This window comes from Cetorhinus maximus, chromosome 16 (assembly GCF_964194155.1).
Source record: "Cetorhinus maximus chromosome 16, sCetMax3.hap1.1, whole genome shotgun sequence".
NCBI classification, from domain to species: domain Eukaryota; kingdom Metazoa; phylum Chordata; class Chondrichthyes; order Lamniformes; family Cetorhinidae; genus Cetorhinus; species Cetorhinus maximus.
Window position 1 is genome coordinate 39,582,413 of NC_135894.1, and position 23,875 is coordinate 39,606,287.

The window sequence follows — 23,875 nt, forward strand, 5'->3', positions numbered from 1 at the left end:
TCCTACCTATCTGTGTCATATGCAAATTTAGCTACCATGTCTTCACTGCCCTCATCTAAGTCATTGATGTAAATCGTAAAATGTTGAGGCCCCAGTACAGACCCCTGTGGGATGCCACTCATCACATCCTGCCAATCAGCAAAACACCCATTTATGCATACCCTCTGCTTTCTGCCAGCCAGCCAATCTTCTATCCATGCTAATATGTTACCCAGTACACCATGCACTTTTATTTTCCGTAATAATCTTTGATGTTGCACCTTATCAAATGTCTTCTGGAAATCCAAGTACAGTACATCTACAGGCTCCCCTTTATCCACTGTGCATGTCACTCCTTCAAAAAACTCCAATAAATTGGTTAAACATGATTTTCCTTTCACAAAATCATGCTGACTCTTCCCAATTGCCTTGAGCTTTTCTAAGTGCCCAGCTATAACCACCTTAATGATCGATTCTAATAACTTCCCCACGACAGATGTCAAGCTAACTGGCCTATAGTTTCCTGTTTTCTGCCTCCCCTTCTTGAATAGACGGGTTATATTTGCTACTTTCCAATCTGATGGAGCCTTTCCAGAATCTAGTGAATTTTGGAAAAGTAACACCAGCGCATCAACTACCTCATTAGCCACCTCTTTTAAGACCCTAGGATGTAGCCCATTGGGACCCGGAGACTTGCCAGCCTGCAGCTCCATCAATTTGCTCAGTGGTGTTTCCTCAGTGATTTCAATTCCACCAAGTTCCTTTCTCCCGTTCACCTCCTAATTTGCAGCTATTACTGGAATGTTTTTTGTATCCTCTAAAGTGAACACAGAAGCAAAATATTTGTTCATTTCTTTCGCCATTTCCTTATCTACTATTAACTCCCCACTGTCACTCTCTAGAGGACCAACAGTCACTTTTCTTACTCTTTCCTTTTTAAATACCTATAGAAACTCTTGCTATCCATTTTTACAACTCCTAGCTAGCTTCATCTCATACTCTAATTTCTTTCTCCTGATTAACCTTTTAGTCATTCTCTGTTGTTCTTTATATTCTGTTCAATCATCTGTCCTGCCACTCATCTTTGCAGAGTTGTATGCTTTTTCCTTAAGTTTGATGCTTTCCTGAACATCTCTCATTAACCACGGATGGTGGATCCTCCCCTTACTACAGGAATATACTTATTCTGAATACTCTGAAATATCCCCTTAAATGTCTGCCACTGCTTCTCTATTCATCTATCCTGTAGCCTAGTCTCCCAGTTCACTTCAGCTAGCTCAGCTTTCATCCTCACATAGTTGCCCTTATTTAAGTTTAAGATATTAGTCTAAGACCCACTTCCCCCTTTCAAACTGGATGTAAAATTCAATCATATTGTGGTCGCTGCTACCTAGAGGTGCCTTTACTCTGAGGTTCTTAATTAATCCTGTCACGTTACACAATACCAACTCTAATATAACCTACTCTCTGGTTGGTTCCAGGACATGCTACTCTAAGAAACTGACTTGAAAGCATTCTATGAACTCTTCATCCAGGCTACTACTGCCAATCTGATTTTTCCAGTTTGTGTAGATTAAAATCACCCATGATTATTGCTGTCCCTTTATCACGAGCACACAATATTTTCTCTTGAATACTTTGTCCTACACTATGGCTACTATTGGGGGGCCTGTAGACCACTCCTACTAATAACTTTATTCCCCTACATTTTTTTGTCTCCACCCAAACTGATTCTACATCCTGATCTCCTGAACCAATCTCTAACTATTGCACCATTGCCCTCTTTGATTAACAGTGCTACCCCTCCACCTTTACCTAGCTTCCTATTCTTCTTGAATGTCATGTACCCTTCAATATTAAGGACCCAATCTTTGTTGTCCTGCAGTCACATCTCTGTAATTGCAATCAGATCATATTTTATTTACTTCAATGTGGGCCATCAATTCATTTACTTTGTTCTGAATGCCAAGTGCATTCACATAGAGAACCTTCACTGAATCACACAGTGCAGAAGAGGCCCTTCGGCCCATCGAGTCTGTATTGACATGTGAAAAACAACTGACCTACCTATCTAATCTCATTTACCAGCACTTGGCCCATAACCTTGAATGTTATGACGTGCCAAGTGCTCATCCAGGTACTTTTTAAAAGATGTGAGGCAACCCGCCTCCACCACCCTCCCAGGCAGTGCATTCCAGACTGTCACCACCCTCTGGGTAAATAGGTTTTTCCTCACATCCCCCCCTAAACCTCCTGCCGCTCACCTTCAACTTGTGTCCCCTCATGACTGACCCTTCAACTAAGGGGAACAGCTGCTCCCTATCCACCCTGTCCATGCCCCTCATAATCTTGAACACCTCGATCAGGTTGCCCCTCAGTCTTCTCTGCTCCAACGAAAGCCACCCAAGTCTATCCAACCTCTCTTCATAACTTGAATGTTTCATCCCAGGCAACATCCTGGTGAATCTCCTCTGCACCCCCTCCAGTGCAATCACATGCTTCCTATAATGTGGCGACCAGAACTGCACACAGTACTCCAGCTGTGGCCTCACCAAGGTTCTATACAATTCCAACATGACCTCCCTACTTTTGTAATCTATGCCTCGATTAATAAAGGCAAGTGTCCCATATGCCTTTTTCACCACCCCAATAACATGCCCCTCCGCCTGCAGAGATCTGTGGACACACACGCCAAGGTCCCTTTGTTCCTCAGAACGTCCTAGTGCCATGCTGTTCATTGAATACTTCCTTGTCAAATTACTCCTTCCAAAATGTATCACCTCACACTTTTCAGGGTTAAATTCCATCTGCCATTTATCTGCCCATTTGACCATCCCGTCTATATCTTCCTGTAGCCCAAGACACTCAACCTCACTGTTAACCACCCGGCCTATCTTTGTGTCATTTCCAAACTTACTAATCCTACCCCCCACACAGTCATCTATGTCATTTATATAAATGACGAAAAAAAGGGACCCAGCACAGATCCCTGTGGTACGCCACTGGACACCGGCTTCCAGTCACTAAAGCATCCTTCTGTCATCGCCCTCCGTCTCCTACAACCAAGCCAATTTTGAATCCACCTTATCAAATGACCCTGTATCCCATGTGCCTTTGCCTTCTTTATAAGTCTCCCATGTGGGACCTTGTCAAAGGCTTTGCTGAAATCTATATGAACTACATCAACTGCACTACCCTCATCTACACACCTGGTCACCTCCTCAAAAAATTCAATCAAATTTGTCAGGTATGACCTCCCTCTGACAAAGCCATGCTGACTATCCCTAATCAAATCTTGCCTCTCCAAGTGGAGATAGATTCTCTCCTTCAGAATTTTCTCCAATAGTTTCCCTACCACTGACTTGAGACTCACTGGTCTGTAGTTCCCAGGCTTATCTCTACAACCCTTCTTAAATAGCGGAACCACATTAGCTGTTCTCCAGTCCTCTGGCACCTCCCCCGTGGCCAGAGAGGAATTAAAAATTTAGGTCAGAACCCCTGCAATCTCCTCCCTTGCCTCCCTCAGCAGTCTGGGACACAAATCATCCGGACCTGGAGATTTGTCCATATTTAAGCCTGCCAACACCTCCAATACCTTGTCACTCCCTATATCAATTTGCTTAAGAACTTTGCAGTCTCTCTCCCTGAGTTCGATACCTTCAACCTCATTCTCTTGGGTGAAGACGGATGTGAAGGATTCGTTCAATACTCTACCGATGTCCTCTGGCTCCACCCATAGATTGCCCCCTTGGTCTCTAATCGGCCCTACTCTTTCCCTGGTTATCTTCTTCCCATTGATATACTTGTAGAATATCTTGGGATTTTCCTACTTTTACCAGCCAGAGCTTTCTCATATCCCCTCTTTGCTCTCCTAATTGCTTTCTTAAGCTCCACCCTGCACTTTCTGTACTCCACTAATGCCTCTGCTGATTTGCTCCCCTTGTAGCTGCTAAAAGCTTCTCTTTTTCTTCTCATCGTATCCTGAATATATCTGGTCATCCATGGTTATCTGGTCTTGTTTCTCCTTCCTATCACCCTGGAGGGAACATGTTGAGCCTGTACCCTCCCCATTTCCTTTTAGAACACCCCCCACTGCTCTCCTGTAGATTTCCCCACAAGTAACTGTTCCCAGTCTACCCTGGCCAGATCCTGCCTTATTTTACTAAAATCTGCTCTCCCCTAATCCAAAACATTTTTTTTGCAACTTGTCTATTTCTTTGTCCATAACAAGCTTAAATTGTACCATGTTGTGGTCGCTATCACTAAAATGTTCCCCCACCACCACCTCAGCCACCAGTCCAGTTTCATTCCCCAGAATTAGGTCCAGCACTGCCCCTTCTCTTGTTGGAATCTCTACATATTGACCTAAAATGTTCTCCTGTACACATTTCAAGAAATCCACTCCATCCAAGCCCTTAACACTATGTCTATCCCAATTAATGTTGGGAAAGTTGAAATCACCTAATAGAATTACCCTATTATTATTATTTTGACACATCTCCGTGAATTGTGCTCTTATTTGCTCCTCAATTTCCCGCTGACTACCTGGGGGTCTATAATAAACACCTAACAATGTGGCTGCCCCTTTTTTATTCCTAAGATCTACCCACAAAGCTTCATTTGATGCCCCCGCCAAGATATCATCTCTCCTTACTGCAGTAACTGACTCCTTAACTAATAATGCAACGCCTCCTCCTCTTTTACCCCCTCCCCTGTCTCGCCTGAAGATTCTATATCCCAGAACATTGAGCTGCCAATCCTGCCCTTCCCTCAACCACCTTTCTGTGATGGCTACTATATCACAATTCCACTTGTCAATTCTCACCCTTAACTCATCCGTTTTACCTGTAATACTCCTGGCATTAAAATAGAGGCCATCCAGCCTTACCTTACTCCCTTGAAACTTAATGCAGCTGAACTCCCTCTGACTTGATTGTTTTACTGTATTATGATGTGTCCCTATTCTGCTAACATTCTGTGTCCCCTCCCCCTGCCGAATTAGTTTAAACTCCTCCCAACAGCACTAGCAAACCCGCACGCAAGGATGTTAGTCCCGCTCTGGTTCAGATGTAGACCATTCCGCTTGTCCAGGTGCCACCTTCCCCAGAAAAGGTCCCAGTGATCCAGGAATCTAAAACCCTCCCTCCTACACCAACTCATAAGCCAAGTATTCATCTGCGTTATTCTCCTATTTCTGTGCTCACTAGCATGTGGCACTAGGAGTAATCCAGAGATTACAACCCGAAAGGTCCTGCTTTTCAGCCTACTACCTAACTCCCTGAATTCTTGATGCAAGACTCATCCCTCTTTCTACCTATGTCATTGGTACCAACATGTACCATGACCTCTGCCTTATCACCCTCCCCCTTCAGGATTCCCTGCAGCCGTTCAGTGACATCTTGGACCCTGGCACTAGGGAGGCAACACACCATCCTGGAGTCACGTTGACAGCCACAGCAGCGCTATCTGTTCCCCTGACTATAGAATCCCCTATTACTATTGCTTTTCCTCTCTTCCTCCCCTCCTGTACAGACAGGCTGCTTGTGGTGCCAGAAGCTTGGCTCTGTCTGCACTCCCTGGAGGAACCAATGCCCTCATCAGCCTCCAAAATAGAATATCAATTTGCGAGTGGGACCCCAGGGGACTCCTGAGCTACCTGCCTGTTTCTCTTGGACTGCCTGGTGGTCACCCATTCCCTTCCTTCCTCAAGTCCCTTCAGCTGCAGTGTGACCACCTCTCTAAACATGCTTTCGACGATACTCTCAGACTCACGGATGCTCCACAGTGTCCCCAGCCGCCGTTCCAGCTCTGAAACCTGAGCTTCCAGGAGCTGCAGCTGGACACACTTACTGCGCACATGCTGGTCCTGGAAATGTTCCCGCCTTCCCACATGGAGCACGAGGAGCACACCATGGCTTTGAGTTCTCCTGCCATGACTTATCCCTTTAAATTAAACCTTTTCAATCAATTACTCTAGGGCCCTTCTTCCCTGATTCTTGTTACTACAGAGTATACAAACTATAAACCACAAAAAAGACCTTAAACTATAAGCGATAAAAGTAGTAAATACTTACCCGACCTTACCCACTACTTACCAGTCATTTCTCTCCCTTGCAGCCTCTACTGCTGCAGCAGGGCAAGACCACTCTCTGAAGATTTAAGAAGTTGGATAGCAAAGAAAAAATGCAAAGAGCACCTCTTCCCCTCTGCACCAAATTCCCACTGTGCACCAAATTGCCAGTACCCACACTCACTCTGGCTGTGTCTCACTCATGATGAGGTCTCTCCCCTGCTCGTGTGCAAGCACACTTCATTTTTGTTTTTTTGTTACCTTTGTAACATCTAGTCTTGACTGTTGATGTATTCTTAGGTTTTTTCCTCTGCCCCTTCCTACCATTCTCTGACCCTCATTTCTCATATTACTATTTTGCTTTCCTGTCTTGACCCTAAACCTTGAATTGCTAACTCTACCCAAGCTTGATCCATCACCCCTTGTGTTTAGTTTAAAGCCCTCTCTACTTCGCCAGGTATGCAATTTGCGAGGGCACTCATCCCAGCATGGTTCAGGTGTAAGCCATCCCAACGGTAAAGCCCCCACTTTCCCCAGTACTGACGCGAGTGCCCAGCAAACCAGAATCCACTTCTCCCACACCAGTCTTTGAGCCACACATTGGACTCTCTAATCTTATTTGCCCTATGCCAATTTGCACGTGGCTCAGGTAATAATCCCGAGATTATTACCTTTGAGGTTCTGCTTCTTGATTTGGTACCTAGCTCCTCATACTGACTTTTCAGAACCCCTTTCCTAGTTCTACCTATGTGATTGGTACCTACGTGGATCATGACAACTGGATCCTCCCCCTCCAACTGCAAGTTCCTCTCCAGCCCTGAGCACATGTCCTGAACCCTGGCACTGGGCAGGCAACATAGCCATCTGGACTCCCGCTCTTTGCTGCAGAGAACAGTGTCAATCCCCCTCACTATACTATCCCATACTACCACTACATTCCTTTCTGCTCCCCCCCGCTTGAATGGCTTCCACAGCTAGCTCATCCACCTTACAGACTTCGTTTTCATCCACACAGGTTGTGAGCACCTCAAACCTGTTTCACAATTGCAAAGCCTGATGCTCCTCCCTTACTGTCTGCTCAGTCCTGTTACCTGCCTCACTGACAGTCCCTCACTGTGTTTAATTTGCTGTTAATAAATGTTTAATTTAGTTTTATATAAAAAAACCTCTCGAGGCTCAGTGGTGTTACTACTGTATTCAAAGCCTGCATCTTGAAACATATAGACTGCAAAAATCAATGATGGCAGTTGTTTCAAGTTTCCCTCTGGGATTTGAACAGCTCGGCCCTTACCATTGGCTGTGTTATAACAGTTGGGTAGGAAAGATGAAGCTGGCACATGGATCAAGGAGTAACAGGGAGGCGCGTGAAGTGGTGAATGAAAATTAATCTACAGCATGGGTGAAAATGAGAAGGAGAAGAGCAGAGCTGGCAAATGGATCAGAAAGTGGGACGATGAGGGTGAGAATGGAGTCAGCATGATGTATGTGGACAAGGACCAACACAAAACCAAATTATTTCTCTGAGCCCAGAATCTAATATTTTATCTTGAAAGTTACAAAATCCTCCTGGTAAAAATGCACTTCAATGTAAGTTTTAAACTCTAAATAAGAATATTTCTTCAAAATATAATGAGCCTTGTCTTTCCAGATACCAGTTGATGCACCATGGAAAGCACCCCATGCTGAAGAATGGGATAAAATAACTATGCAACAGCTTATTGACAAAACTTGTTGGACCAAGTAAGTTTTCTTTAAAATTACCCTTTTATTGGTAGTTTGTTCAAGCTTATTATACACATTCTTCAGTCCAGCTGGGTCCTTGCTCAGAGAGTGTGGATGAATGGCCAGATTCTATACTTGTGCTAACACTTGCCTTTGACCAGTAACTGGGTAATATGAATTACTGCCTGGATAGAGTATCAAAACTTGACTCTTTCCTCCCTTATGCTGAGATGCCGAATCCCCCTGCTTGGGAATTGAGCACAATAATGAATTGTATCATCCTACTCTGCTCCATGATGATCCAATGCTGAATCCCATCAGTGCTAGAAAGGTTAAACTATTCTCTTCACTCTGACAACCCTGGCTCTCCTGAGAATTATTGACATTTATGGTGATTTTACAAGGAATTCCTGTACTATTTGTGTACTTCCTGTTCATTTTATCTGAGAACCAGATTAATTTAACAATTAGTTGAAAAGGAGCTGTGGTTTTTAAGATATACAACATCCAAATTGATTGTGCTTACAGCACATGAGAATCAGAGTTCCTATCTTCTAGATCTTTTATTAAGTACTGAAGATGAGAAAAGGTCATCAGCCTGGATACATGCACTGAAGCTCCATCACCAAAGGTACGGAGAAGGATGGGGGGGTGGGGGTTGGGTGTAGATGCACAGAAGATCAATTCAAAGGAATGTACCATTCAGGAGGATACATAGGGCTGGAAAATATTGTACTGATATGATGGGACAAGGCCACAGACAGATTTAAAGATGAGGGTAAGGATTTTAAATGTGCTGCATGTATTCACTGTAGATCAATGAAAACAGGGCACAGCTGGACTAAGTGTGGGATTGGATACAAGTAGTAAAATTTTAGGAGGATGGGAGATGGGATAATTAGAAAAATCATTATCTGCATATTAAATAACCTCTGCACAATTTTAATTGAAAAAAAAGTTTAAGTTGTATAGAGTTTGGAGATGACAAACTAATGATTCAGGACTTCAGTGATAGAAAGGTTGAGTTAGGGCTGGAATGGGCAGTGCTGCAGAGGTGGAAGTAAGCAGTCTTGGTGATGGCAAGGACTCGGGCCCCGATTTAAGATTCAACATGTCATTGAGATTACAGATGGTCTTGTTCAACCAATAACCCGGGGTCTCAGAATTTTGTCATTAAACTAATTTACATGCATTATCTGGTACTGTTTACTTTAGGAGTCTTTGCAATAGAGCTTGTCTATAGCCCTTATTGTCAGTAATAGGACATGTGTTTATTGTTGTACCTTAAAGAGCCATTGTGCTGCAGAAACTCTCAAATGCAGAGTTCATACATGTACACTTAAAACAATGCAAGCAGAGATGTATGACTGCATCATGTACAGGTATTAAACAGATTAATACTTTTAAAAGTAATAGACACAATGAACACATTATATGGACTTTGTCAATCAGAATTTTAATTCCATGGAATATTGTAGTTTACTCCTGTTTGTTGAATTTATCACATTTTTAGAGGCTTTGCTGTTGTTGCATTTCAAATCTTTTGAAAACTAATTGTTTAGTTTATTTAATTTGCATAATTGAGGAATTGCACGCAAGTCAGCTGCAGTTTCTTGTGAACACCTGAAGAGTTTTTCTAGACATTTTCCTTTTTAATTTTCAATCTGTAGGGTTGCCAAGGACTTTGCTACACTCTTTGTAAATGTAAATGTCACTTCTGAACCACATGAAGTCTCTGCTCTCTGGTTCCTCTGGTATGTCAGGCAATGTGGTGGAACAACACGGATATTTTCAACAACCAATGGTGGACAGGTGAGCAAACATTTTGTATTCTGGTCCTGATTTACTTGTTCCAGTACATATTGTGAAAAAATTTAACAATGGAGAAATTTGGACATTTTTATATTCATTACCTGGACATTTTTATCTTCAGTGTTAGCCTAGATCTTTGCGCTCTAATTGTGGCATGGAACTAGAACCCAGAATCTCTGACTCAGAAGCAAGTGTGCTACCAACTGAGCCACAGCTGACACTTGACACCAACTTAAGGGTCCTGCATGCTAGGACAGTAGATGTGCAATGGGGTAGAAATTTTCCCGAGCCTGTTCATGGGTTCAGACTCTGTGCTGCACAAGAAAATAACATAGGGTTATAATATTTTTAGGAGGGACATGATAGGCAAGAAGAGAGGAGAAATGGCAATTTTGGTTGAGGGGGATAAACATTCTCCAGGAAGACCTGGTTTTATGCAAAAAAGAGGTTCAGGCAGAGTCTGCATGGTTAGAGATCAAAGGTTAAAAATAGAGTTGTATCAGTGAGGTTGTATTACTTATACTCTAATTGTGGAAGAGAAGGAAATCTGCAGACAGACTAAAATTGAAAAGCAGAGCCTATGGAGCTCATGGGTATAATAGAATAAAAATAAGGGAAAATAAAAGAAAACATTGAAATGGCTAAGGAAACCAAAGAGGGAGTATGAATAGACAATCTTAAATATTAATAAGAAGAGTAAAATATTTGACAAATATATCTGTAAAAAGAGAATTGTTAAATGTGAGGTGGGACCCTTTGGAAAGAATAATGAGTTAATAGAGAATGAATAATTTTTACTTTGTCCAACTTGTCCAGTGTCAGTTCCACACACTTCCACCCCCGCAACACCCATCTCCATCTCTGAGACTGTGTCTAAGTTGGACCAGAATGTTGTGGGAGTGCACACACAATATGTAGATTTTATTTATTCGTTCGTGGGATGTGGGTGTTGCTGGCAAGGCAACATTCATTGCCCATCCCTAATTGCACTTGTTCAGAGGGTATTTAAGAGTCTGCCACATTGTCCACTAGTCCAGTCACAATGCCGCTGTCACTATCTTCCCACAACCCCAAGATTTTGAAAGGGATAGGAAAATGGGCAGCAGTTCCATTCTCCTCAAGACCTGTTCACTAAGCCAGCAGAATCCATCAAGGGAACTAAAATAGTCCTGTTCTTCAGCCATGACTTAGTGTAATTGTCTCATTACCTCAGTCAAAAAGCTGTGGGTTCAAGTCTCATTCAAGAGCCTTGGGCAGAAGGTCTAAACTTAACACTCCAATACAATACCAAGGGAGTGCTGTCAGAAGTACTGTCTTTCAACTGAGACATCAAATTGAGGTCCCATCTGCTTACTCAAGAGGATGTAAAATGTTGCTTGGCACTACTTCAAAGAGCCGGGGAGTTCTCCAATATCTATCTCTCAACCACTATCCCTAATACAGACACTCTGGTCATTATCACTTTACTGTTTGTGGGACCTTGCTTTGTACAAATTAACTGCCACGTTTCCTACATTACATCATTTAACTACACTGCATTGTGTACTTTTGGGTACCCTGAGGTTATGAAATGCAAGCCCTTCTTTGATCTGTGCTTTTTGAGGTATTATATATCTCATTCATGTAGCCATGGTTAATTAACTATTTTAGTGATCCACAGTTTTCAAGGAGACCATTAAATTAAATTTTACATTTGCAGGAGCGAAAGTTTGTTGGTGGTTCTGGTCAGATCTGTGAACGGCTGATGAACCATCTTGGGGACCGCGTGAAGCTGGAAAAGCCTGTAATCCGGATTGATCAAACACAAAGTACAGCTATTGTGGAGACACTGGATCATGAGACATTTGAGGTGAGAAAAATGGATGGTAACAATTGGTAATGTACTTAACTCCAAAGCACTCCACAAAATTAGGGATAGTGAATAGTGGCCCAAAAATTCTTGGGGGAACATCTGCCAGCATAAATGCAGGAGAGTGAAAGCCCCACTTGCCTTTCCCTGAGGCCAATAAAGCTCTGCCCAAGTCTTGGATGGGGTCATTTGTGGAGCCAGCTTGCAAGGATGCACCATTGATATGCTCATGTTGTAACAAAGAGGCCTGATATATTGTAATGTCCTAGGATGGATATCGGATTATTTGAAGATGAGGGAGAAGTAATTAGGGTAGACCATCTTAAACAGAAGAGAAGACATTACTGACTAGTTGTGCTCTAATGCCCCTTACAGCAATGGCAAAGGAGACCTCATGATGCTTCCCTTTATGTTTGCCTCCAACACAATAATCCAGACCCAAGTCCAGATACAACAAAGTTGTGCATGGCACAGAAGGCTACAGCTGTGTGGGCTGTACAAGTTGGAGCATACTGTAGCTCCATTCTCAACCTGCAACAACATGAAAACCATCAGTAAGCCCCTTCAGAGCACAATGGTGTTCTTAATAATAACTGTGGTGTAGGCATGTGCCTCAATTGTAGTGCTTATTTGCTGCTGTTTGTGCAATTCTTATTGGAGTCATTTCCCATGGGGTCAAGGAATACACCTTGTCACCCTCAAGCTATTCGCTGACATGATATTCTTCCTTGAAACACCCAAGGAAGCGTTAAATTCTAAAGAATGAATATATCTTGACAACCTCCATAAATCTTACATGACATTTAGAAATCTTAAATGTTTTACACACCACCTGTACATTGACAGTGAAAGACCATTCTGTTGAGGAACCTGAGGAGGGTAAATACAGGGCCTCTCAAATCAGCGTGAGTATCATCAGTTGTACGTTGAACTTTAGGAAGATCAGAAACCCTGTATGTCTAAAACAAACTAGCTCACTGTAGCCTTATGGTGATTCCAAATTGAATAAATTCCCCAGCTTTCTTAAAAGGTGCATTATCCTTTTGATTAATACATGTTCGAAATGTACTCTGGCTGACATTATAGAGATGGCTGCTGGAAATGGCCATAACTTGAATGCAGTTGTCACCTTCATTGCCACATAGCAGCATAGGCAGATGATGCTGGCTGAGGCATGTTGATATGTTGGCTGATGGGGATCCCTCATTGTCTGCTTGGTGAGATACACTTTCTAATACTTCATCCTCATGTGAACTGTGCTTCCGACATGTTCTATGGCAGGGTAATAGCTGGTAGGCTGCATTATTCTCAAATGCTTTTTTACCTCGCCCTCTCCTGTTCCTCTTCTCATTGATAAAGGTATACAATTGGATGCCAATGGATAAGGCCACATCTGTCCCTGAGAAACTCTTTACTGTGTATGAGAGTCAAAATCTCCCAGTGCTTTCAAACGCCACAGGAAGACAGGAGCAAGTTGAAGGCTGTGTAGACAGAATTGCGAAAGGAATAATACTCCCAACTTCTTTAATTGCTACTCAAAATTTCAGCAATCTTCAGGCAAATCCTAATTATGGTTGCACCCTATATTTCTCACTCTAACTTAACCCGAGTGCATTGTGAGGAAATTTGGAGTTGTCGTTGTAAAGCGAAGGTGGTGGCACAGCGGTATCGTCACTGGACTAGTAATCTAGCCACCCAGGGTAATGCCCTGGGTTCGAATCCCACCATGGCAGATGGTGGAATTTGAATTCAATAAAAATCTGGAATTACAATCTAACGATGACCATGAAACCATTGTCGTATTGTTCTCTTGCCTATATGTGACTCCAGACCCACAACACTGTGGTTGACTCTCCTTAGTTGTATCAAATCGCTAAAGTCAATAAAAAGGAATGGGACTGGACAGCTCACCTAGGCACCAGAAATAACAATGGGATTCTCAGCCCTGTTGACCCTGCAAAGTCCTCCTTAGTAACATCTGGGGCCTTGTGCCAAAATTGGAGAACAACAGCCTGACATAGTCATACTCATGGATTAAAACTTTTACATCACCATCCCTGACGTATGTCCTGTCCCACCAACATGACAGACCCAGCAGAGGTGGCGACACAGTGGTATACAGTTGGAAGAGAGTCCTGGGAGCCCTCAACATTGACTCCAGACCCCATGAAGTCTCATGGTATCAGGTCACTCAAACATGGGTACCATGTACCACCCCACCCTCCTCAGCTGATGAATCATTACTCTTCTTGTTGAATACTGGGGGTGGGAGGGGCACAGAATGTACTCTGGGGTGGGGGACTTCAATGGGATAGATTTCAAACAGATCTAGCAACTTGAAACTGGACATCCTTGAGGGGCTGTGGGCCATCAGTAGCAGCATAATTGTACTCAACCACAATGTGTAACCTCATGGCCCAGCATATCCCCCAATTTACCATTACCACCAAGCCAGGAGATCAGCCCTGGTTCAATGAAGAGTGCAGGAGGATATTCCAGGAGCAGCACCAGGCATACCTAAAAATGAGGTGTCAACTTGAAGCTACAACACAGGACTACTTGCATGCCAAACAGCATAAGTAGCAAGCGATTCACAACCAACGGATCAGATCTAAGTTCTGCTGTCCTTCCACATCCAGTTGTGAATGGTGGTGGACAAGTAAACAACTCATTGGAGGAGGAGGCTCCACAAATATCCCCATCCTCAATAATGGAAGAGCCCAGCACATCAGTGCAAAAGATAAGGCAGAAGATTTGCAACAACCTTCAGTCAGAAGTGCCGAGTGGATAATCCATCTCGGCCTCCTCTGGAGTTCCCCAGCATCACGCATGCCAGTCTTCAGCCAATTCAATTCACTCCACATGATATCAAGAAATGGCTGAAGGCACTGGATACTGCAAAGGCTATGGGCCCTGACATTCTGGCAATAGTACTGAAGAGTTTTGCTCCAGGACTTGCTGTGTTCCTAGCCACGCTGTTCCAGTAGAGCTACAACACTGGCATCTACCCAGCGATGTGGAAAATTGCCCAGCTATGTCCTGTACACAAAGCAGGACAAATCCAACCCAGCCAATTACCGCCCCATTAATCTACTCTCCATCATCAGTAATGGAAGGCGTCATCAGCAGTGCTATCAAGTGGCACTTGCTTAGTAATAACCTGCTCACTGACGCTCAGTTTGGGTTCCATCAGGGCCACTCAGCTCCTGACCTCATTACAGCCTTGGTTCAAACATGGACAAAAGAGATGAACTCCAGAGGTGAAGTGAGAGTGGCTGCCCTGGACATCAAGGCAACATTTGACTAAGTGTGAGATAAAGGAGCCTGAGCAAAACTGGAGTCGATGGGAATCGGGGTGGGGTGGGAGGGACTCTCTGCTGGTTAGAGTCATACCTAGCACAAAGGAAGATGGTTGTGGTTGGTGGAGGTTGATCATCTCAGTTCTAGGACATCACTGCAGGAGTTCCTCAGAGTGGTGTCCAAGGCCTAACCATCTTTAGCTGCTTCATCAATGACCTTCCTTGTATCATAAGGTCAGAAGTGGGGATGTTTGGTGATGATTGCACAATGTTCAGCACCATTTGTGACTCCTCAGATACTGAAGCTGTTCATGTCCAAATGCAGGGAGACCTGGACACTTTCCAGGCTTGCTCTGACGAGTTGCAAGTAACATTTGTGCCACACAAGTGCCAGGCAACGACCATCTCCAACAAGAGAAAATCTAACCATCACCCCATGACACTCAATGGCATTAACACTGCTGAATCCCTCACTATCAACATCCTGGGGTTACCATTGAGTAGAAACTGAACTGGACTAGCTATAGAAATACTGTGGCTACAAGAGCAGGTCAGAGGCTAGGAATCCTGCGGCAAGTAACTCACCTCCTGACACCCCAAAACCTGTCCGCCATCTATAAGGCACAAGTCAGGACCGTGATGGAATATTCCTTCCCTTGCTCGAATGGGTGCAGCTCCAACAACACTTAAGAAGCTTGACACCATCCAGAACAAAGTAGCCCGCTGATTGGCACTCTATCCACAAACATTAATTTACTCCTCCACTGACGCACAGTAGCAGCAGTGTGTACCATCTACAAGATGCACTGCAGGAACCCACCAAGACTCCTTAGGCAGCACCTTCCAAACCCACGACCACCACCATCTAGAAGAACAAGGGCAGCAGATGCATGGGAACACCACCACCTGGAAGCTCCCCTCCAAACTACTCACCATCCTGACTTGGAAATATATCGCCGTTCCTTCACTGTCACTGGGTCAAAATCCTGGAACTCCCTCCCTAACATGGATTGTAGCGCTTCAAGAAGGCAGCTCACCACCATCTTCTCGAGGGCAATTAGGGATGGACAATAAATGCTGGCTTAGTCAGCGACACCCACATCCCATCAGTGATTTTTTTTTTAAAATGGAGAATCCTGTTTATTCAACTGCCTAAGATCTTTGAGTGTGGGATGGGGGAAGAGTGGAGTTAATAAGAGGAAAGGTAAGAATAAAGTTGTACTTTTTTTTTGTTTAGGCTAAGTATGTTATCAGCGCCATTCCACCAGCTCTCAGCGCAAAGATTCATTATGAACCACCCTTGCCAATTCTGCGAAACCAACTCATCCAGCGTGTTCCCATGGGATGTGTGATCAAATGCATGGTATACTACAGAGAGAGCTTTTGGAGGAAGAAAGGTGAGTGTTTTTCTGGGGCGAAAGAAAAGAAATGGGCAGAATTAAATTAGACTTTGACTTGCCTGGGAATAGTATTGCACAGTAGTTTTGTTAGAAGTTTTTCTATCATTTTATATTACATCTAAGTTTCTTAATTTTTTTAATTAAATTCTGATTTAGCACATATCACAGTTATTGCTGAAAAAGCAAATTATGCTGACAAAGAATTGAAGATCGTCAGTCAGGCTCTTGGTGTGGAGTATTTGCATGTACTGGAAGCTACATATATTAATACATAGGGCCCTGTTCTTTGCATTGTGCCTCTTTCAGCAAAATAAAATAAGTGACAGCCATTCGCTGACTAATTCCTCAGGGCAGTGCTTTGACCAATTGGGGTTAAGCTGCCTAATTTAAGTTTCAAATGATGCTCAGCAGTTAACTGTTAGTCACTATCACCTAGTACAGTACTCCATGGCAACGCCTCTACCAATTGGAGTCCTCTTGCCAACCAATCAGTACTCTCTTCTCATACAGTATAAATTGTTGTTTTTCCCCCATATTGGTATTCTTGTGAAGTGTCCCAATGAGTGTAAGACAAAAAGCTTCGAAATTTCTCTCTTTTTTCAGCAATACTCAAGTTCTGTACTACCAAACGACTATTTTTAAGTATAATTGTTGCTTCTGTCTTGCAACATCAAATTGGAGGTTAGAGGGATGAGAACAAGCCAGGTCATGAAGCAGAGAAAGAATTCCTTGGATTGTCTAAAACTTTTACCGTAGGAATTGGTGGTTGAGAAAAGACAGAGTGCAAATTTTGGGCACTACAAGTGGCTTTAGAGGCACAAAATGGCATCCATGACATGCATTTCTGGAGCGAGTTTCTCTGGACACCATATTGGTGAGAGCCATAGGAACAGGAGTAGGCCATTCGGCCTGTCGAGCCAGCTCTGCTATTCAATTAGATCATCTACCCCATCCACTTTCCTGCGCTATCTCCATATACCTTGATGTCATTAGTCTCCAGAAACCTATCGGATTTTCTATTTTGAAGCTGCTCAATGGTTGAGCTTCCACAGCCCTCTGGAGTAGGAAATTTGAAAGATGCACCACCCTCTGAGTAAAGAAATTCCTTCTCATCTCAGTCTTAAATGGCCTACCCCTTATCCTGAGATTATGTCCCCTTGCCAGCCAGGGGAAACATCTACATCCACCCTGTAATTTTCAATGAGGCCACTCCTCATTCTTCAAAACTCTAGGGAATACAGACCCAGTCTGCCAACCTCTCTTCAAGACAATCCTACCATCCCAAGGATTAATCTGGTGAGCTTCCATTGCACTCCCTGTCTGGCACGTATATCCTCCCTTGGATAAGGGAACCAAAACTGTACATGATACTCCAAGTGAGGTCTCACCAAGGCTCTACAGCTGTACCAACACATCCTTACCTCTGTATTCAAATCCCCTTGCGATAAAAGCCAACATATCATTTGCCTTCCTAATTGCTTGCTGCACCTGCATGATAACTTTTACTGATTCATGAACAAGAATACCTAGGTCCCTTTGGACACCCACACTTCCCAACCCCCCACTATTTAAGATATATTCTGCCTTCCTGTTTTTTCTCTACCAAAGTGAATAACTTCACACTTAATCACATTATATTCCATCAGCCATGTTCTTGCCCATTCACATAGCTTGTCCAAGTCTCCTTGCATCTTTCTCAACTTGCGTTCTCACCCAGTTTGGTGTCATCAGCAAATTTGAAAGTATTACAATATAACATTAGCATGTATGCAGTGCATATTCAGTATGCAGTGCCTATCCAGCAGAGGTATACAGAAAAGGCAGATCGTGACGCCAATTAGTCTGTAATGCTGATTTGACGTACAGGGCTCTGCACAGAGCTGGCAAAGTTGGTGCTGAACTCCTTCATGCCCCTTGACATTGCACAGATGCTTTCTGCGAGGTCTACTAACACATTATGTATTTCATTGTGCATGCACATCAGCCACCTTCTATAGCTTTCCCATCAATGCTCTCAGGTTCTACTCCGAAGATTCAGCTATGTGTGACCTCATCCTCTGGTGAGCTGGAATCTGTGTGAACTTATCCCTTGCCCTTGCTGCTGGTCACTCATGCCTAGTGTCTCGCCACTTACAAATCCAGCTTCTAAGCTATTCTCGAAAGTATGTGTAGTGTCAGTATCTGAGCTAGTGACATCGAGTGATGGTGTTTCTTCAAATTTGATATCAAGAACAGACCAAGGATTTCGTGGTGGAGGGGGTGGGGGGCAGACTTCTGGCCACCACCCCTGATAAGGAAAGTCTGTCTCGAATGGACTTTTTTTTTCAAAAAGCCAGCCCCACAGTGATCGCATCCTGCCAGCAGACTAAATAGGCTGAGGGTCAGACTTTTGCTCTCGGTGGACAAGAAGGTCCACCCTTGACAGCTGAAGTTCAGTTTGATTGACTGGCAGCTCTAGCAGTGCCAGAGCTCAGTAGAGGACTGCAAGGAGGCCCTGGGGAGAAGCCAGCCATGGTGTCTGGAGACAGGTAAGTCCTAGACTTTTAGGGCAGTGAGAGATCAGAACCTAGTGGAGGGTGAGGGGAGTAGGGGGGGCCTGGTTTTGGAGGGCAGGCACGGGGGAACAAAATGCTCCAATGAGGCGCAATGCTCCCCTTTCCTTCCCATCTGTTCAAAGAAGCCATTTCAAAATTAGCCTTTGCACCCTGGGCTGCCTGCCACTGCCCAGTGTTTTATGGCATGGAGGTGGATTGCAGCCCTTAATTGCCACTTAATTGGGCAATTAAGGGCCACAATAGGCCAAAGGGCAGGCAGCCTAGTCATAGAGTCAAGAATTATACAGCACATTGGCCCACCGTGTCTGTGCCGGCCATCAAACACCTATCTATTCTATTCCCATTTTCCAGCACTTGGTCCATAGCCCTGTATGCTATGGTGTTTCAATTGTCCATCTAAATACTTCTTAAATGTTGTGAGGGTTCCTGCCTCTACTACCCCCTCAGGCAATGTTCCAGATTCCAATCACCCTCTGGGTGAAACCATTTTTCCTCAACTCTCCTCTAAACCTCCTGCCCCTTACCATAAATCCATGCCCCCTGGTTATTGACATCTCCGCTAAGGGGAAAATTTTCTTCCTGTCTATGCCCCTCATAATTTTGTTTACCTCTATCAGGTACCCCCCTCGGCCTTCTCTGCTCTAAGGAAAACAACCCTAGCCTATCCAGTCTCTCTTCATAGCTGAAAAGCTCCAGCCGAGGCAACATCCTAGTGAATCTCCTCTGCACCCTCTCCAGTGCAATCACATCCATCCTGTAGTGTGGTGACCAGAACTGCACACAGTACTCCAGCTGTGGCCAAACTAGCATTTTACAAAGCTCCAACATAACCTCCCTGCTCTTATATTCTGTACCTCAGTTATTAAAGGCAAGTATCCCATATGCCTTCTTCACTACCTAATCTACCCGTGCTGCTGCCTTCAAGGGTCTATGGACATGCACACCAAGGTCCCTCTGATTCTCTGTACTTCCTAGGGTCCTACCATTCAATGTGTATTCCCTTGCTATGTTAGTCCTCCCAAAATGCATCACCTCACACTCAGGATTAAATTCCATTTGCCACTGCTCTGCCCATCTGACCAGCCCATCTATATTGTCCTGTAATCTAAGGTTTTCCTTCTCACCATTTATGACACCGCCAATTTTTGTGTCATCTGCGAACTTACTGATCATACCTCCTATGTTCAAGTCTAAATCATTAATGTACACTGCAAACAGTAAGGGTCCCAGCACCGATCCCTGTGGTACACCACTTATCACAGGCTTCCAATCGCAAAAACAACCTTCGACCATCGCCCTCTGCCTCCTACCACTGAGCCAATTTTGGATCCAATTTGCCAAATTGCCCTGGATCCCATGGGCTCTTACCTTCTTGACCATTCTCCCATACGGGACCTTGTCAAAAGCCTTACTGAAGTCCATGTAGACTACATCAACTTCACTACCCTCATCAACACACCTAGTCACCTCCTCAAAATTCAATCAAATTTGTTAGACATGACCCCCCCCTGACGAAGCCATGCTGACTATCGCTGATTAATTCCGGCCTCTCCAAGTGGAGATTAATCCTGTCCCTCAGAATTTTTTCCAATAGTTTCCCTCCCACTGATGTTAGACTCACTGGCCTGTAATTACCTGGTTTATCCCTACTACCCTTCTTCAATAATGATGCCACATTTGCTGTCCTCCAGTCCTCTGGCACCTCTCCTGTAGCCAGAGGATTTGAAAATTAATGTCAGGGCCCCTGTGCACCTTCGCCTCACATAATGTATCCCTTGCCTGGGATATATCTCATCTGGCCCTGGGATTTATCCACTTTTAAACCCACTAAAACCACTAATACCCCCTCCCTTTCAACGCTAATTTATTCAAGTACATCACAGTCCTCCTCCCTGATTTCTACACCTACATCGTCCTTTTCCATAGCGAACACAGATGAAAAATAATCATTTGAAAACTTACCTACATCCTCTGGCTCCACGCGCAGATTGCCACTTTGGTTCCTAATTGGCCCTACTCTTTCCCTGGTTATTCTCTTGCCCTTAATATATTTATAAAATGCCTTGGGATTTTCCTTTATCTTGCTTGCCAGTGTTTTTTCATGCCCCTTCTTCACTCTCCTAATTACTTCTTTTTGAGTACCCCCCCCTATACTTTCTATACTCCTCTAGGGTTTCTGTTGTTTCCAGCCCTCTGTATCTGCCATAAGCCTCCTTTTTTTTACCTTATTCAATCCTCTATATCCCTTGACATCCGGGGTTCCCTGGACTTGTTGGTCCTACCCTTCACCTTTATGGGAACATGTTGGCCCTGAACATGCTCTATTTTCTTTTTGACTCTCACTATTTTCCTTTCCTAGTGGGTGCCTTGCCCACCCCTCCTGTATTATGGGGACATGCTGGTGGTGGGCAGCAAGAATGTGGGCTAGGCACCTGACATTTGACCTCTCCTCCCTCCCCCCCCGCCCGCAAAACCACCACCACCACCACCCCCAGAAACATGCCTGGCAGGGACCACGGTTTAAAATCCAGCCCCAAGCTACAGTTTGTGGGTATCTGAAAGCTGAAGGGCAAAGGGAGGGTTGTGGTGATGGGGTAGGAAAGTAAGAGGTGCGTGCTTGAATCATCTGCAACTTGTAATCATAAAAGAATTAGGATGAGGAGGAAGTGGGATGTACAAAGAAGGGTTAGATATGAGGAAATAGTCATCTTTGATGGTTTCCACTCCATGGCTGACGATTACCTCACAAGCTATCCGTATCATATGTCATGTCTCAAATTACTGATATATATTGTAGCCCAAAATCTTATTTTCTATCAAATATATCCAATTTTTATTTGAATGAATCATCACTAGCTGCTGTCACCATCTCCCTAATGAACCCGTTCTACAGATTTGCTGCTCATTCACTGAAATAATGTTCAAAAGTCAATCTTGAATTTCTCCACTTCAAGTGCAGACCATGTTCTCTGGTTTTATTGTTCTGAACAAGGTGACACAGCTTGTCTGTTTTATCTAGTCCCACTAAGATCCTAAAAAAGCAATGATATCACCTCCCAATCTTGCCTTTTCCAATGGGAACATGTCAAATTTATATAATGCCTCCTTTATAATCCAAACCTTCCATTCAGTCATTCTGGTTGCCCTCTTCTGTACGGCAAGATACACAAGGCAAAATACTATGGATGCTGGAAATCCAAAATGTAACTCAGTAGGCCAGGAAGCATCAGTGGAGAGAGAGAGAGAGAGAGAGAGTTAATGAGCTGGATACTTGAGGAGAAATGGAGCTGGTTTGAGGTCAGAAAACATGGATGAATGTGTTTCATGTAGATTTGAATGGCAGGACCTGATTGCCATCTTGTGTCTGTGTTTCCTGGTGCAGCCAGCCGGATTGTGAGTAGGAAGACCAAATGGAACGTTGTTGTTTATTGTGAGGGGAATAGAATATAAAAATAGCAAAGTTTTTTTTTTGCTACGTTGTACAGGGCTCGCGTGACAGCATATCTGGAGCAGTGTCCAGTTTTGGTCTCCTTAAATGATATAATTTCATAAAAGCAGTTCAGAGAAGGTTCACTCAACTGATTCCTGGATTGAAATGTTATCTTATGAGGAAAGATTGGACAAGCTGGGCTTGTATCCATTGGAGTTTAGAAGAATGAGAGGCGATCTTATTGAAACATAAGATCCTGAGGGGACTTGACAGGGTGGGTGTAAAAAAGAGAGTTTCCTTTTGCGGGACAGGCTAGAACTAGGGGACATAGTTTAAAAATAAGAGGTCTCCTATTTAAGATGGAGATGGGGAGAATTTTTTTCTGAGGATCATTAGTCTGTGAAATTCTCTTCCTCAGAAAGCAGTGGAGGCAGGATCATTGAATACTTTTAAGGTTAAGTTAGATTCTTGATTGACAAGGAACTCAAAAGTTATAGGGGGTGGACAGGAAAGTGGGGTCGAGGCCACAATCAGATCAGCCGTGATTTTGTCAAATGGCAGAGCAGGCTCAATGGGCCAAAAGGCCTACTCCTCCTAATTTGTATGTTTGTTTGTACTAGCCCAAGGTCAGGGAAGATTGGGGAGTTGGAGGGGGGAGTGGGCAACATTGCAGAGGTTGCAGGTGGGGTATGGGGAGGGAAGTGCATGGGAAGGGAGATAGATTCAAGTTTGGAGCCATGGAAAATTGGGGTATGAAGCCAGGCAATGTCAGGAATGCCAGGTTTGGGGACCTTTAGAGGCCAGAGGCAGACTGGCAGATTGGAGGCTCGGGTCTGAGAGATCAAAAGGGTTCGGTGAGAGGATCAGAGGCCACATGGAAGAAATTGGAAGGGTTGTTGGGAGATTGGAAGAGTTCAGGAATGGGTGAGGGGTCCAATGTTGGAGTTGGGTAAAGCAGGTAAACTGGAACCAACAGATGAGTGGAAATCCACTTGCATCCTGGGTCCAGTTGTCTTCACCTCCCTTTAGCCATTGGGTTTCCCAAGGTTGGGATTAATTTTAAAATGGTGGTTAAATATGCGGCATGCAAAAAGTTGTACTATATTATATTTACATTGCCATCCCTTAAGAGCGCGTTAGTTGCTCACCCCATGTACCACCTCCATTAAAAACAGAAGTGGCTCGCTTGGGGTCTGATTCAGATTTTTAACATTTTAATGTCCCATCCAACCCAAACCCACACATTTTGAGGTTAAAATTCACTCGCAGTATTTCAGGCCTGTGACAAAAGGATATTAAACTGAAACTTGGGTTGAATTTTTGCTTTTGGGGGCGGAAACAGGAGCTGGGATTGTTTTTGAGCTTCCAATCCACCTCCGGGGGAAACAGTTGCTCTTTGGGATTTTGACCAGGGCACCTGCTTATTTGGTATGGTGATAGGTCCCCTGTCCAATTAAAGGAGGCAGGTGAGCTCTTGAAGCTGGAAGGCCAATTAGATGCATTCCAGTTTGGGAGGAGCAGCAGGAAAGGGTAAACAGAGAGGAGCTTCAACACAAAAGCAATCTTGCACCAACATTTTGAAAGAGATTCAAATAAGCAGAAAAAGCAGCTTGGCCGTCAATATGGGGGGAATTCCTCTACAGGTGGCCTTTGGCTACACCAGTGCCTGGTCAGGCAGGGAGGGCCTGTAGGCTTGCCTGGAGCCCTGGTCCCCTGGCCTGCTGCTGGGTGGCCACCTAAAGTCGTTTGGGGAAACTAA

At 44.0% G+C, this 23,875-nt stretch overlaps 1 protein-coding gene across 1 annotated transcript in view; it reads left to right on the forward strand.

Annotated features, from left to right (window-relative positions):
• mao (monoamine oxidase) overlaps positions 1–23,875 on the forward strand; it is a 210,105-nt gene that overhangs the window by 141,380 nt on the left and 44,850 nt on the right. Inside the window, exons 5-8 of the mRNA XM_078559723.1 lie at positions 7,698–7,789; positions 9,442–9,583; positions 11,283–11,432; positions 15,969–16,128. Of these exons, the coding sequence (XP_078415849.1) occupies positions 7,698–7,789; positions 9,442–9,583; positions 11,283–11,432; positions 15,969–16,128 (544 nt within the window). The remainder of the gene's footprint in view (positions 1–7,697; positions 7,790–9,441; positions 9,584–11,282; positions 11,433–15,968; positions 16,129–23,875) is intronic.